Genomic DNA, 13,814 nt, shown 5'->3' with positions numbered 1-13,814 from the left:
TAATAAAATTGTCCATTTGTGAAAGAGACAAAATCACTTACCATTTCATGCATATATTTGTTTGAAATGTCTAGATTTAATTTTAGACCAATTTTTATTATAAATTTTCATTTAATAATTAATTAGAACTAATCAGATTAAATTAAATTATTAATTAATTATCATCATATTTATTTCCTTTTCATTTCCTGTTCATTTCATTCAATCAAAGCGTCTCTCGTTTTCTCTCTCTGTCTCTCTCTTTCTCTCTCTTTCTCACTTTGTCCAATTCCTCGGCTTCTAGGGTTCCAATTCATCGCCAAATTACTTGTTAAATTATGGAATCGGAGGACGATTTCGATATGCAAGACGCCAATGAATCGGCCGAGGACGATGATTTCTACAGCGGCGGCGATGACGACGCTGTCGGCCCTGCCTACGCCTACGACAGCGACGATGATGCTGACGTCGCCGATTACGAATTCATCGATAACGACTCCGATGATTCTGATGATCTCGTCTCTCATCGTCACCAGGTAATCCAATTTTTCGCCGTTTTCGCAACTGTTCTCAACTTCATGTCCCTCTTTTTGTTTGATTATTGTAATTTTAGCTCAATTTCGTGTAAAGTTTAGTCCTCTTGGGAATTTTTTCGGAATTGAAGTCTCTTATGACCTGCATTTATGCTATGGATATTAAATTTGAAGGTAGATATGTAAATTACAAAAAATTTGACGTTTGGTGGCTTTGTGGTATCTTAATTTGGTTGATATTGAAGAGATTGAGTTAATTTACACCGTATGTTATTGTAGCTTTTCGCAATTTTGTGGCATTTTTTTGTTTGATATTGTAATTTTAGCTCAATTTTCTGCAAATTTTACTTCTTTGGTAATTTAATCAAAATTGCAGTCTCTTATGATCTGCATTTATGCTGTTGATATGAATTTCAAGGGTAGATATGTAAATTAGAAAATTTTAGGTTTTGAGATTTTTTGTTTTTTAATTTGGTTGAAAATTGATGGGGTTGAGTTCATTTATACCATAAATGATATAGCATGTTGTACCGGGAACATTACTGTGGTTTTGTAATTCGGTAATGTTGCACTTCTTTAAATTTTGTACTCTCTTTTGTTGCAGAAATTGAAATTTCTTCAATTTTGTATTGCTTTGGCAAAGTGCAGTTGTTCTGGCTCAGCTGAATTGAGGTTATTATGATTGTTGTGATTGAGTTTTCTATTTTTCATTGATTCTGATTTAGTTTGTTTTTCTTTTTAGTTTATGATAGCTGGGAAGTTTTTGTTGATTCAGAATGTGCACCAAGTGGGCTTTAGTCTGTTTTGGTAGTTTTTTTGTGAATGCGAGTCATCAACTTTCACTAGATTGGTTTTTGATAATATGGTGGTTGGGTTAGGGTGACAAATATTATTGTAATCTTGTGTGGCAAAGTTTGTTTGATGAAAAGCTAATTTTTGGGTATAACTTGAGGACTTTTAATTTAAACTCATGAGTTTAGTGCAGAAGGCCTTGTATGCTGTCAGTGCTTATTGTGCCATTAGTTCAAAAATTTTATAGGATCATTAGCATATATTTTGAACTTACTATTTGATTTTCTTAAATGAATGTGCACTTAACAAATCTAGTCTTTGTAAGCCCATATTACTATTACTATAGATCTTGTTTTAATCTTTTATTCTAATGTACATTTTTTCTTGTCTTAGCTAAATTATACTGTTTTGAGTGAGGCGGATATTCGTCAGCGTCAAGAGGAGGATATAACAAGGATATCCACTGTGCTTTCTATTTCAAAAGTTTCCGCGAGTGTCTTGCTCCGCTTTTATAATTGGTATGATATCTAGTGACCAATGTTGTATTCTTGCATTAATAAGGTTTTTACTTTGTTAATGAATATTATTTAAATGCAATTTAATTATCCTTCAGAATAATTGTAGGGTCCATCTGTTACTGCTTTTTTTAGTAGAACTCATGGAAGAAGAGCTTACTAGAGTAGAGCTTGTTAGAGTAGAGCTTTTATATAAAATTTGTTAGTTGTTAGAAAAATGTAAAAGTGTTTTATAGTTGTAAATTACCAAAAAGATTTAAGATACAAGAAGAGATAAAGTCAAATTTATGAGATTGTATGGGGATATTCTTGAAATTTTAACAATTTAAATAAGCTAAAAAGATTTTATTGGAGAAGCTCAAAATACAACCCAACAGGCTCGAGTCTTCCCATTCAATAAGTGCTTCACTTGAATGTAGCTTGATGCTCTAACAAATCTATATTGCTTTTGGAATTGCAGGAGTGTCAGTAAAGTGCATGATGAATGGTTTGCAGATGAAGAAAAGGTTCGCAAGTCTGTTGGCTTATTGGAGAAACCAGTTGTTGAATTCCCAAATGCTAAAGAAGTAAGCAGCTAATGTATATCTTTAATTGAGTTTTCAGCTTCTTGTATTAACATCTAGGGATGTTGATTGCTTGTTCAGTGAACTTACTTTATGCTATCTTAATCTATAAGTTTCTTCTCATGTGTGTCTTTATTTTGGCAGCTGAATTGTGGGATATGTTTTGAAAACTATCCATGTGATAGGTTGTATACTACTGCTTGTGGTCATCCTTTTTGTAATGCATGCTGGACAGGTTCGTTCTAGTGCACCAGGATTTATATTGTGATTTTATGTATTATACAAGATGCAAAACTTAATATTTTAATTGCATGCTTTTAATTATATTGTTCTGAAGGATGGAAGAAGAATGGTGGATGTATAGTCTTATTTAATTAATTTTTATCTTACAAATATTGAGGGGAAAAGGGGTTCTTAAGCAAGACTTATGCACATTTTATCCCATTATTGTTGAATTAAACTTTTTTATGTACATAATTCTCCATATTGTGTATGGTGCAAACATATATTGTGGTACATGCTGTTGAGATGTATGCTAATACTTGGTAGGAAAGCATCCTCTGTTTTTGTCCTGATAAGTGCACTTCTACTTCCATTTCATTTATTTAACTTATCATCTGTTTTTCCTCTTTAGGGTATATTAGCACATCTATTAATGATGGTCCTGGTTGTTTGACGTTGCGATGTCCTGACCCATCTTGTGGTGCTGCCATCGGTCAAGATATGATTAATCTATTGGCTTCTGATGAGGATAGAGAGAAGTATTCTCGTTATTTTATTCGATCTTATGTTGAAGATAACAGAAAGGTAATAGTTTTTTATAGTTATCAGCAAGTCCTTTATGCTTTGTACTCAATCAAAAAGAGATCTTGAGTCCGTTATTTTATAAAAAATAAAGTTCTGATTTCTTAAAAACTGAAGTATTATTTCTGAATCATTACATTTACATTATTACCAAAAGTCAGATTATGCGACATTAAGTAGTAGATTGTGCAAAATATGTTGATAATATAGATTTAGTATACCAGATTTTAAAGCACTACACGCTGATTACCAGAACTAAGTCAACTTTTACCTGTATAAGATAACTGATTGGAAAACTAGTTGAAATATGTACAAAGGAGTATTGGACCTTAGAATGTCTGTTCTTTCTGGAATTTCTATGTAGACGAACCAGTAATTCAGTTTCATTCTGTAATGTTAGAATTTACTGCTACCAACAGCCTTAATATTGAATGTGAAAAAATATTTAATATGTTCCTTATATGATGCAGATTAGCTTGTATTAAAACTTTTCATTCCTTGTATTATCTTGGATCACTTATATGATGCTGATTATGTTTGTTGCATCTTCAAATAAAGTATGATATCGTATTTGATTTAACGGAAGTCTCTTTCTTTTGTGTATAAGAAACATGGGGGATTTTTTTTAATCTGTTTTTTATTTTCTATGGAGATATGGAGTGGTTGACTTACAGTATCACTATGCTTTCTGGGGTATTTAAGTTTTAAAGGGCAAGACATCTACCCAACTTAGGCTTTATCCTCGTTTTTCTCCTCTCTGTGGTTGTGATTCCTTAAGTTTTAAGTTCTGCAAGATAATCATAAAGCAATGCTTCAATCTTCTATGAAACAATATTTTAAAGGCTTTAGAATGGTTTTCATATAAAAAAATGCATAGGATGATTTGTTTATTGTTGCTTGTATTATTGTGCATGCATTATTACTCCCCTGATATATTCAGCTTTTAGTTAGGATGTGCTGAAGTACTATTAATTTGCCTCAAGTTCATCTGTCTGGTCCTGCTCCTGCATTGGAATTATTGTGTGTTGCTTTATTCATATATGTGAACCTGACATTAGGATTTTGGACTTCTTTGTGAACTACCCCACTTCAGTATTTCAAATCTTTTTTGGAATTGGTTATTTTTGCAGACCAAATGGTGCCCTGCTCCAGGTTGTGATTTTGCTGTGGATTTTGTTGTTGGTAGTGGAAATTATGATGTTACTTGCCGTTGTTCATATAGCTTCTGCTGGAATGTAAGTCTCTTTGGCTTCCAACAGATTTATGCTTGGATCTAGTACTTTTTGGTTAAATTATCAGCAGCATTATATTTGCAAACACACTCTACGGAATACCTCATAGCCTTTGTTTTTTATTTTCTATGAAACATAATGTGAATTTATCTTACAGTGTACTGAGGAAGCCCACCGTCCTGTAGATTGTGGCACTGTTGCCAAGTGGGTGTTGAAGAACAGTGCCGAGTCAGAAAATATGAATTGGTATGCATCAAGATCTTAGCAATGAGAATTACTCTTCTTATTTGAGCTGGGCTGGGGATATTAATTCAGACCTGGGCCTACCTGAATAGCCCTGACTTACACATCACTCAAAACATTGTGTCAGCCTCTTGAATTTGCATGTCTGTGTGGACATGTGCGTTTTACTCTCAGCAATGATATACATGTTTTTGCTTCATGTTGAAGATAAAGAATTGGTCTGCATGTGAAGTTGACAAAAAATTTAATGAGTCTTGTCAGAAAAAGAAATAGATCATTTCGTACTATGTTTTTATTACTTACCACTGTGAATTATGTGGCTGTATTTTCAGGATATTGGCTAATTCCAAGCCTTGTCCAAGGTGCAAGCGACCAATTGAGAAAAACCAGGGCTGTATGCATATGACATGTACACCCCCATGCAAATTTGAATTTTGCTGGTAAGCTTCTAAACATGTTTTAGACATTACATGTACATGGGAACTGTGGTTTTCCTTCAATTCTGGATTTTTCACCAAGAACTCTAGAACCTGTGAAATAAAATCATGTTTTCTTTAATGAACTTAGTCATTTGAATTTACATGCATGCAGGCTCTGCCTTGGTGCTTGGTCAGACCATGGTGAGCGGACAGGTGGTTTCTATGCATGCAATCGATATGAGACAGCGAAACAAGAGGGAGTGGTATGCTAGTCTAGTTCAATTATTTTACTTCCCCTCTACTAGCTGTTGATAGATCTTCCTGTTGCTACTTTTGGCATGATCGAGCTCACTTATAAATTTGGTCAATGCTGTTGCTTACAGTACGATGAGTCTGAAAAGCGAAGAGAGATGGCAAAGAACTCTCTGGAGAGATATACTCACTACTATGAACGATGGGCAACCAATCAATCGGTAAGTCAAAAATTTGTGAGATTGTAGTTACTTTGATACAATTACTTCTCATTGTGTTTGCACTGATTAGTTATCTAATTAACTAGCTTTCGGATAACACAAGATTTTTAATATATAATTTTACAGAGGGAACATAAATGATTGTATTAATAAACAAAAAAGAGAAATACACTATTGTGTGAGTTCAGATCACCTCCTGAGAAGTGGGACAAAAAATCTATTCAAGAAAGCCATTAAAAGTTCATGTATTGGCTTTGCAGAAAGAAAGCTGATTGAAGTAGAGCTATACAGTGAAAACAACATTAAAACTTGAATAAAAACTAAGTAAGCCCAGTATCCCATTCCAATTGAGGTGATAAAGAACTGATTTTCCTGGAAAGTTTTGGAATTGAGGACCACATTGGAAAAGCAAAACGCCCTTTTTCCACAACACACTAGAATCTTCTCCTGGTGCTTTTCAAAACAAACATTTGTCAAATTAATGTAATTGGTTGTTTCCATGCTGCAGTCTCGGCAAAAAGCATTAGCAGACCTTCAGCAAATGCAGACTGTGTGTGTAAGTCCAACTTCTTGTATATTGTAGTTTCCTAATTTTCATACTGGTTAGTTGATTTTGGGCTTGCTATTTAGTATGGTTGATGTAAATATTGAGACAACTCATTTGATTGCTTTAATTGAAGACACATAAAAAAATTCTTGATTAGAGACAATCTATATTTGGTTTTGTAAATTATGGAAGTGTTGATGATAATGTATTATTGTAGCTTGAGAAGCTGAGCGATGTACAGTGCCAACCTGAGTCTCAGCTAAAGTTCATCACAGAGGCATGGCTACAGGTACATATCTGATTTCCTATTTTATGGCCAGAATGTTCTGCCTTTTTTCTGTTGTATAACATATGTCTGTTTGTAGATAGTTGAATGTAGGCGGGTTCTAAAATGGACGTATGCCTATGGATATTATTTACCTGAGTATGAGCAGGCTAAAAGACAGTTCTTCGAGTACTTGCAAGGTACTTCAGTCTGCCTGAAAGCTTCATCATGTTAATGTTTTGTGTATTTTAATAACCCTCTATACCTTGCAGGTGAGGCCGAGTCGGGATTGGAACGACTTCATCAATGTGCAGAGAAGGAGTTACAAGTTTACCTCAATGCAGAGGGGCCATCGAAAGATTTCAATGAATTCCGAACGAAACTCGCTGGGTTGACAAGGTTAGTATATACTGAAATTTTTTCTGGAACGAAATTTACAGTTGGACAAGATATGAATTGCATTTGATGGAACTTGATTCTATTGCAACTTTATTTCCTACAATAAAGTGTTATAAAATTTTAGCCTTCTTTTTTCCATATGTTTTACAAATTAGCTTTTTGGTAGCTAGTCTCGGGTCTCTCCTTGCAGAATGTTGAAACTTTTTTTTTTAATATTTCCTGTTGATGAACCTGTGATTGAATTTGGTATTGTAACAATGTTGTGATTACATGTCGGTTTTGTTCTGAGACAATGAAGGAGTACAAATGTTGGCATAAGCAATTTTTCTCAATTTGTTCTACTTAGCAAGTGATGGACTAAGGAAATCATTTTTCTTCTGTGAGATTAATTGTCGTTCTCTTTGACAACAGTGTGACTCGAAACTACTTCGAGAATTTAGTCCGAGCACTTGAAAATGGTCTGTCAGATGTAGATACGCATGCTGCCTGCAGCAGGCAAGGAAGCTCAAAGAGCTTGGGAGGAAGCAATAAGGGAAGAAGTGGGAAATCCAAGGGTTCTACATCCAAATCGAGCGGGTCCAATAGAACTATCGACGATTCAGGCCACTGGTCCTGTGACCATTGCACCTACGCAAATGCCAATTCTGCCACTGTTTGTGCTATGTGCCAGCATCATCGATAAATCCCATTCCCTGTGCAGATCAACCCACTTGGAATCGGAGACATGACCTTCACCTCCGCTGCAGTCTGGTTTACACGGAAAATGCCATCAGAGCGTTTCCAGGAGGTAAGAACCCTACAAAATCTCCTTTTATTCCTCTCCCCTGAGAAATCTGATAAAGCAGAATGGAAAAGAACAAAGGGTGGGAAAGGGAAACGAGAACATAACTCAGTGTCGTCTTGTTTTCTTGGAATATGATGTGTATATAGTTCCAGCTGTTCGTCCAAGTTCGTTTTAACTTAAATCTCTGCCATGTTTCAGGATCGACGAAAATGTATTATTTTTAGCTTCTTTTCTTTAGCCTTTATGGTCATTTATTTAAGTTACTAAATAGATTTGTAGTACGCTTGAAGCTTCAAGTGGATTTGTAAAATGGTTAACTTCTTGGGGATGATGGAGCTCATTGTCCCCTGCAAGAATGAAATAAAACTATCACACAATTTGCTTTTGCTGCCAAACTCTTGCCTACGCAACAGTTTATTACCCAGAAATTGTTCATTTATCGTGCTCAAGGATCGACTAAAACGGAAATTTTCTCCACTGATTTCGAAATTTGTCGTTGTCATCCTTAGCAGTCCATACCAGTCCATGGTCTAGAGATGGCAATCGGCCTGGTATTTCCAGATATACGGCCGGACTTGTCCCAAAAAGCCTAGGCTTCACCTGATGTTACCAGCTTTGGGCTCGGGCCCGGGACTGATTTTAGGCATGGGTATGTCTTCAAGCTTGGCCCAACCTGACATTTTATTATTAATTTTATTAAATTATCTTTATACAATATATCTAATTACAGAATTATCTTATATATATATAAAAAAAAAATTAATATTTATTAATATTTTGTGAGTATTTAAAAATAAATTAATATTTAAAAATTGTTTCTAGAATTAAAAATATAAAAAAATTGAATTTATTACTATTTAAAAATTCACATTATAAAAATGGGTAGGCTTGGGTTGGGATTGAGATTACAAAAATCCTGTCGGGTTAGGCTTGGGCTTTATCTGTCATCCATGTGAGGAGCCTGAGCCTTTGTTATGAGGTCGGGTTTAGGCTTGGGCCAAGGGGTACCCGGTCCTGGCCCAACACATTGCCATCTCTAGTAGGGATGGGCGCGGGCTGGGTTGGGCTTGGGGGCCCCATTCCTCATTCCCGTCCTTGATATCCAGTCCCATGATCATCCCCGGCTCGTCCCTGTTAGCGAGAATAACTCTCATGATCGTCCTCGGCTTGTGGGGATAGAATCACTCTCATCCTCGTCCTGTCTCGGCCCGATGAACAAGGCTTTGTAGGGAAATTCGCCTCGCAGGGATTTTTCCCCCGAACATAATTAAATATATCTATATCTAATTTTAACATAATTTATTAGGTAAATTGATAATTTATTGAATTGTATAGAGACTTAAACTTAGTTAGCATTGTTAATTAATTAATTTTTTATAAAATTAATATAGCTAAATTCAATCTTAACATAATTTACTAGGTAAGTTGATTATTTATTTAATCGTATGAAGGCTTAGCCGATTAGGCTTAATCAGCCTTGTTAATTAATTAATTTTTCATAAAATAAATATATCTATATCTATTCTTAACATAATTTATTAGATAAATTGATTAATTATTCAATCGTATAAAAGCTTAGGCTTAGTTAGCCCTGTTAATTAATTAATTTTTCACAAAATTAATATAAATAAATTCAACCTCAACATAATTTAATGAGTAAATTGATGAATTAATTCATAAAACACTACCTCCACTGCAACTAATAAAATTAGTCCATTTGTGAAAGAGACAAATCTCATTATCCCAAGTTCCTAACATTGATTAAGTTTAACATCATATTTAATTGATCCATTAATTAATTATAAGGATAATTGACTTTGTGTAATTTGTAAGTCGTTAAGCAATTGTGTATATTCTTATATTGGTTTGGCAAATCGTAATAATCTAATCAAATTTATTTTAGGGCCATGTATTATTATTTTGTGAAATGCATAAAGTAATAATACATATATTTAATTATTAGACTCCCTCGTTTAAATTATTTTTTCTATAAATTTAATACAAACATTAGAAAGTATTATAAAAATAAATATCATTGTTTAATGTCATATCGGCTACTGTTAGCATTACATTAGACAACTTATCAAAACATTGTCCTTCAACGTTGGTGCTCCACCTATTATAACTTACCTTAATTTTTGTATGACATCTAAGTGCTCCACCTATTATAACTTACCTTAATTTTTGTATGACATCTATTTATATTTTTCCTCCAACGCCGTAAAATTTACTTATTTAAGACGTGTGAAACCATTTTATGAACAATACAATAATGACATATCTACATAAAATCCCTCCGAACTCAAACAAATGACAATTACAATGAATACCACGTGAACTTTCTTCAAAGTATACCACAAATATACTAATTAATGTATTTTATTTTAAGTATATTAGGTCAAGATAAATATACTTATTTTATGTGTCATCTCATTAATTTATAACCATTAAAATATATTAATTAATGTAAGAACTTGAAGTCAAATATTTAAATTGATATAAATTAAGTTACTCTCTATTAAAAATGCATTTATCAATATTGTATCTTTGTGGATCGTTTACAATTTGATGAATTTTTATAATTAATCCTCATCTATAGTTTAAAAAATAAAAAATTGATTTTTTTTTTTTTTTTGGTTTCATTATATTATATTTTCTATGATACATATTAATGTATTATGTATATAGGATAGGAAATAAAATGAAAATTAGAGCACTTTGGGATAGGAATTAGTGTGAATCTTATCTTCCGAACAATTATTTTAACAACCGTTGGCCCACTCAGTGCGTGATGGGAAAAGAACAAAAAGATGATCTAACATGGTATCTTAAGTTCAAATCCTTTTGATGGTAAAAGAGTAAGAAAAATATCTAACATAGTCTCCCGAATTCGAGTCCTTACGACCTTTAATACTAATAGAGATGGTTATTGAAGTTCTTACCTAATTGATAGTTTTATAGTCCTAAAAGACTAATTAAGGTGCGTATAAACTGATCTGAATACCTTAATAATAATAAAAAAAAGTATGAATCGTCACATCTTGTTAGAAAAGGTTAATGTGAACATGCTATGTAATGAGTTGAGCATATTGCACCACATGATGATGAAGATACACAGCAATCAAAATAAAATTGATAAAATATATGTGTAATAAATATAGATTAAAACCCAATAGGGAGAAGCGAGGCATGAAAAGTCACAATTGTTTGTTGACTGATGATCAAATAATGCAACATCCTAAATAGGGTTTGATTGATTTGACAAAAGGGCATGAGAAACATATGTCGTTTCAAGTTTGGGTGGCATTATTAGAATTTCAACACATGGCATTCATTAATTCTCCTTTTTGATCGATGCATAAAATTAATTCTTTAAAATATTTAATAAAATATTGAATGCATGTGTGGAAGACAGTCTCCTTTTATCATAATTCAGGTGCATGTAATCAGTCCAAAAGAGTATGCCCACAATGCTCAGACCTTACAATCGACAAATTATTATTATTATTTTTTAAGAAGTTCAAAACCAAATTTCATACTATATGTTATAATTTTATTAAAACTATATAGTAAAAAGTAATAGAGCATGAAGTTAATTTCATTTCATGGCTCATTCCATGTACACTCCTAGCTACTTATATATATATATGCTAGAATAAACTATTTTTTCTCACTCAAATAATGATATAATGACACTTTTCCATTAACTTACTTTTAAAATACTACTTGATTATCTAAATTTATACTATATTTTTAATTTTTGCATCGTTGCGATTCCACACCACCACCATTCTCTTCTCCGATTATTACTCATCAAAACCTCTCAAACCCTACTCTGGTCGATCCTACCAATTTCTGATAATCGAGCGATTAGGGTTTGTGCAATCGCCTCTTCAAAGTCAAATTCCGATCAATTTTAACCACCAAATCCAACCTTCCACCATAAAAAAACTCATCGGTCTCCCCCTTCTAAAGCCCCAACCAGGGCCGTCTCTAGAACATTTATGACCCTAGGTAGGAGTTACTTTGGGGCCCTCTAATAATATAAGCATATATTAAAATAATAATAATAATTATTATTATTATTATTATTTTTGCCTTTTGAGATGAAAAATCACTAGGAGAGGTGGACAACAATCGGCAGGCTAACAAGGTTAGGTTGGTGGAGGGTTTTGGAAAGTAGATGTTGGAGAAGTGATGGGTGGTGAAATGGGTGATTTTCAATGCCAATATTGATAAGAAAATGCTTGAGAAATCAAGAACCAAAAGGTATCGATGGTCAGTGATTGGCAGAGTAAACGGATAAGGTATGATAGGGGTTTTGGTGAGAGGGCTGAGGGGAGGAAGATGGTGGTGTCGGGGAAGGCCAATAATGTCGGGTACATGCCAAAAAGGCTGGAAATGGTTGTCGTGTGGTGGAGTTGGGTTGCGAGATTCATCAAAAATTAGTCAAATCGAGGGCTATCAAGGCTGGGAAATGATAAAATGATGATTTCGGTCGATTTTGGTGAGAAAATCGACCGGAACCAAAATTGACCGAAATCAACTCCAAACCACTGGCGGCAGAAGAGGGCTGGAGATGATTTATGTGAATGTCAAATTTTGGGATTGAATTGGGGGTGAGTAATTTGAGATATGTAAATGACGATTTTAGTATTCCATTGTTAAAAGAGATTCAATGTATTAATTTAAGGGTATAAACTAGAATATATAAAACTAGAGGTACAAACTTGTTATTTTGTTAAACTTTGGGTGGGAATATATGTAAAAAATTTGGGCTTTTTTACCTTTTTTTTTTTGGCCCCTTGGCTTAGATAAGAAATTATAAACTATTTTTATTTTTGTAAGATATTCAAAAAAATAATAATAATAATAATAAAAAATTTGGAACCCCATTTTTTTGGGGCCCTAGGCAGGTGCCTCACCTACCTACCCCTTAAGCCGGCCCTAGGCCCAACCGTTTGGACCAAGCTTACTTTCTATATGTATATATTTTAAGTTTTTTCTCAGTTGCTAATCAAGATAGTCACTAGAGTTCTTATTCGATCAATAGTTTTAAGATCCTGAAAGATTAGTTGAAGTACGCGTAAACTGATTCAATTACTTTCGATTATTAAAAAAAAAAAAACAAAAAAAACCATCTAGACTGACGGTGATACATATTCAACTAACCCAAGATTTTTCTCAGCTTAATGATAAAATAATGTAGACGTGTAGTAAAAGTAAACAGTAAAATTATTTCAAAACCCCAATTTGGTGAGTAATAAACAAGGATTAATAAACTAATTAAAGTGATTTGGCCAACCCTAGAAGGTGGTAAACAAAACTAGGGTATTAGGTCAAAAGTCCATAAAAAAAAAAATAAAAAATTAAACAAGTTTGGTTTGATTGGGGTATGATTATGATTATATTACCGAGAGCATTTATTTTTTACAGTAAGGCAGGCTTTAATTTAATATAATAAAAGGACTTTAGAGGCCATGTGGGTTTTAATTTTTTACCCTCTTGATTTTGATTCCTTCCTTGACGGTCAAACTTACTGTGCAAGTTTTTGCACCCTTCGAGATCAACTTTTCCAATCTCTCTCGTCCTTTCTGCCAACGCCTCTTCTTTTTTTATTTCACTTTGTCTTCTTCATCATGTTCTTCCAAATTATTTGTACACCGTATATTACTATATGAATACATATCATATGTACGTACACATGCATTTTTATATGTGTGAATAATTAATTTTTGTGGATTAAAATGCTAGGATTTGGAAACCTGGACTAGGGAGTTAGATTTGAGTGGGCATGTGGATTAAAGTATTAGAATTCAGAAGTTAAGGGCTTAGCTAGTATTTAGCTAAATAAAAACAAAAAACGCTGTCATTTTTGTTTTCTCTCTTAAAGAGAACGAATGTCTCTGGCTTCATTTGGTTGCATTTTGGGAATGCTATTTTTAGTATTCCCAAAAAAGTTAAACAGTAAAATACCAAAAAACTCACAATATTATTCAACTTAATTTAGTTAAATACCCCTAAATATTTTTTAAAAATTGCAAAAACACCCCAATAATCCACATTTACCAGATTCTGGCCACCACTGCCAGAAAATGGCCGGATTCTGGTAGGATGGCGCACTACTAGCTGAATCTGGCCGGTAGTGCGCCGATCTAGCCTTTTCCGACCAAATCCACAATGGATCTGGTCGGAAAAGGCCAGATCTAAGGCCAAAGATCTGGCCGTTGATGGCCAGATCTTTGGCCGTAACCAGTCGGTAACGA

General features: G+C 33.7%; 1 protein-coding gene across 1 annotated transcript; it reads left to right on the top strand.

Annotated features, from left to right (window-relative positions):
* The first annotated feature begins 217 nt into the window (after positions 1 to 217).
* Positions 218 to 7,935, top strand: LOC116107178 (probable E3 ubiquitin-protein ligase ARI8). The gene is made up of 15 exons (XM_031393478.1): positions 218 to 515; positions 1,698 to 1,822; positions 2,280 to 2,385; positions 2,527 to 2,617; positions 3,017 to 3,189; positions 4,317 to 4,421; positions 4,576 to 4,664; positions 4,994 to 5,101; positions 5,253 to 5,343; positions 5,464 to 5,553; positions 6,062 to 6,109; positions 6,318 to 6,389; positions 6,466 to 6,565; positions 6,638 to 6,764; positions 7,176 to 7,935. The coding sequence occupies exons 1-15, from the start codon at positions 318 to 320 to the stop codon at positions 7,444 to 7,446; spliced, it is 1,794 nt and encodes a 597-aa protein (XP_031249338.1). The 5' UTR covers positions 218 to 317; the 3' UTR covers positions 7,447 to 7,935.
* Positions 7,936 to 13,814: the final 5,879 nt, after the last annotated feature.

Source organism: Pistacia vera, unplaced genomic scaffold (genome assembly GCF_008641045.1).
Source record: "Pistacia vera cultivar Batoury unplaced genomic scaffold, PisVer_v2 Contig529, whole genome shotgun sequence".
In the NCBI taxonomy this organism is placed as follows: domain Eukaryota; kingdom Viridiplantae; phylum Streptophyta; class Magnoliopsida; order Sapindales; family Anacardiaceae; genus Pistacia; species Pistacia vera.
The sequence above is the reverse complement of the archived record's forward strand: the minus strand, read 5'-3'. Positions and strand labels throughout refer to the sequence as shown.

Excerpts from the sequence above, each read along its gene's own strand:
- LOC116107178 (XM_031393478.1), top strand. The coding sequence starts at position 318 with ATGGAATCGGAGGACGATTTCGATATGCAAGACGCCAATGAATCGGCC. Across the intron at positions 2,386-2,526 it reads AATTCCCAAATGCTAAAGAA|CTGAATTGTGGGATATGTTT; the intron begins GTAAGCAGCTAA and ends TTATTTTGGCAG. Across the intron at positions 2,618-3,016 it reads TTGTAATGCATGCTGGACAG|GGTATATTAGCACATCTATT; the intron begins GTTCGTTCTAGT and ends TTTCCTCTTTAG.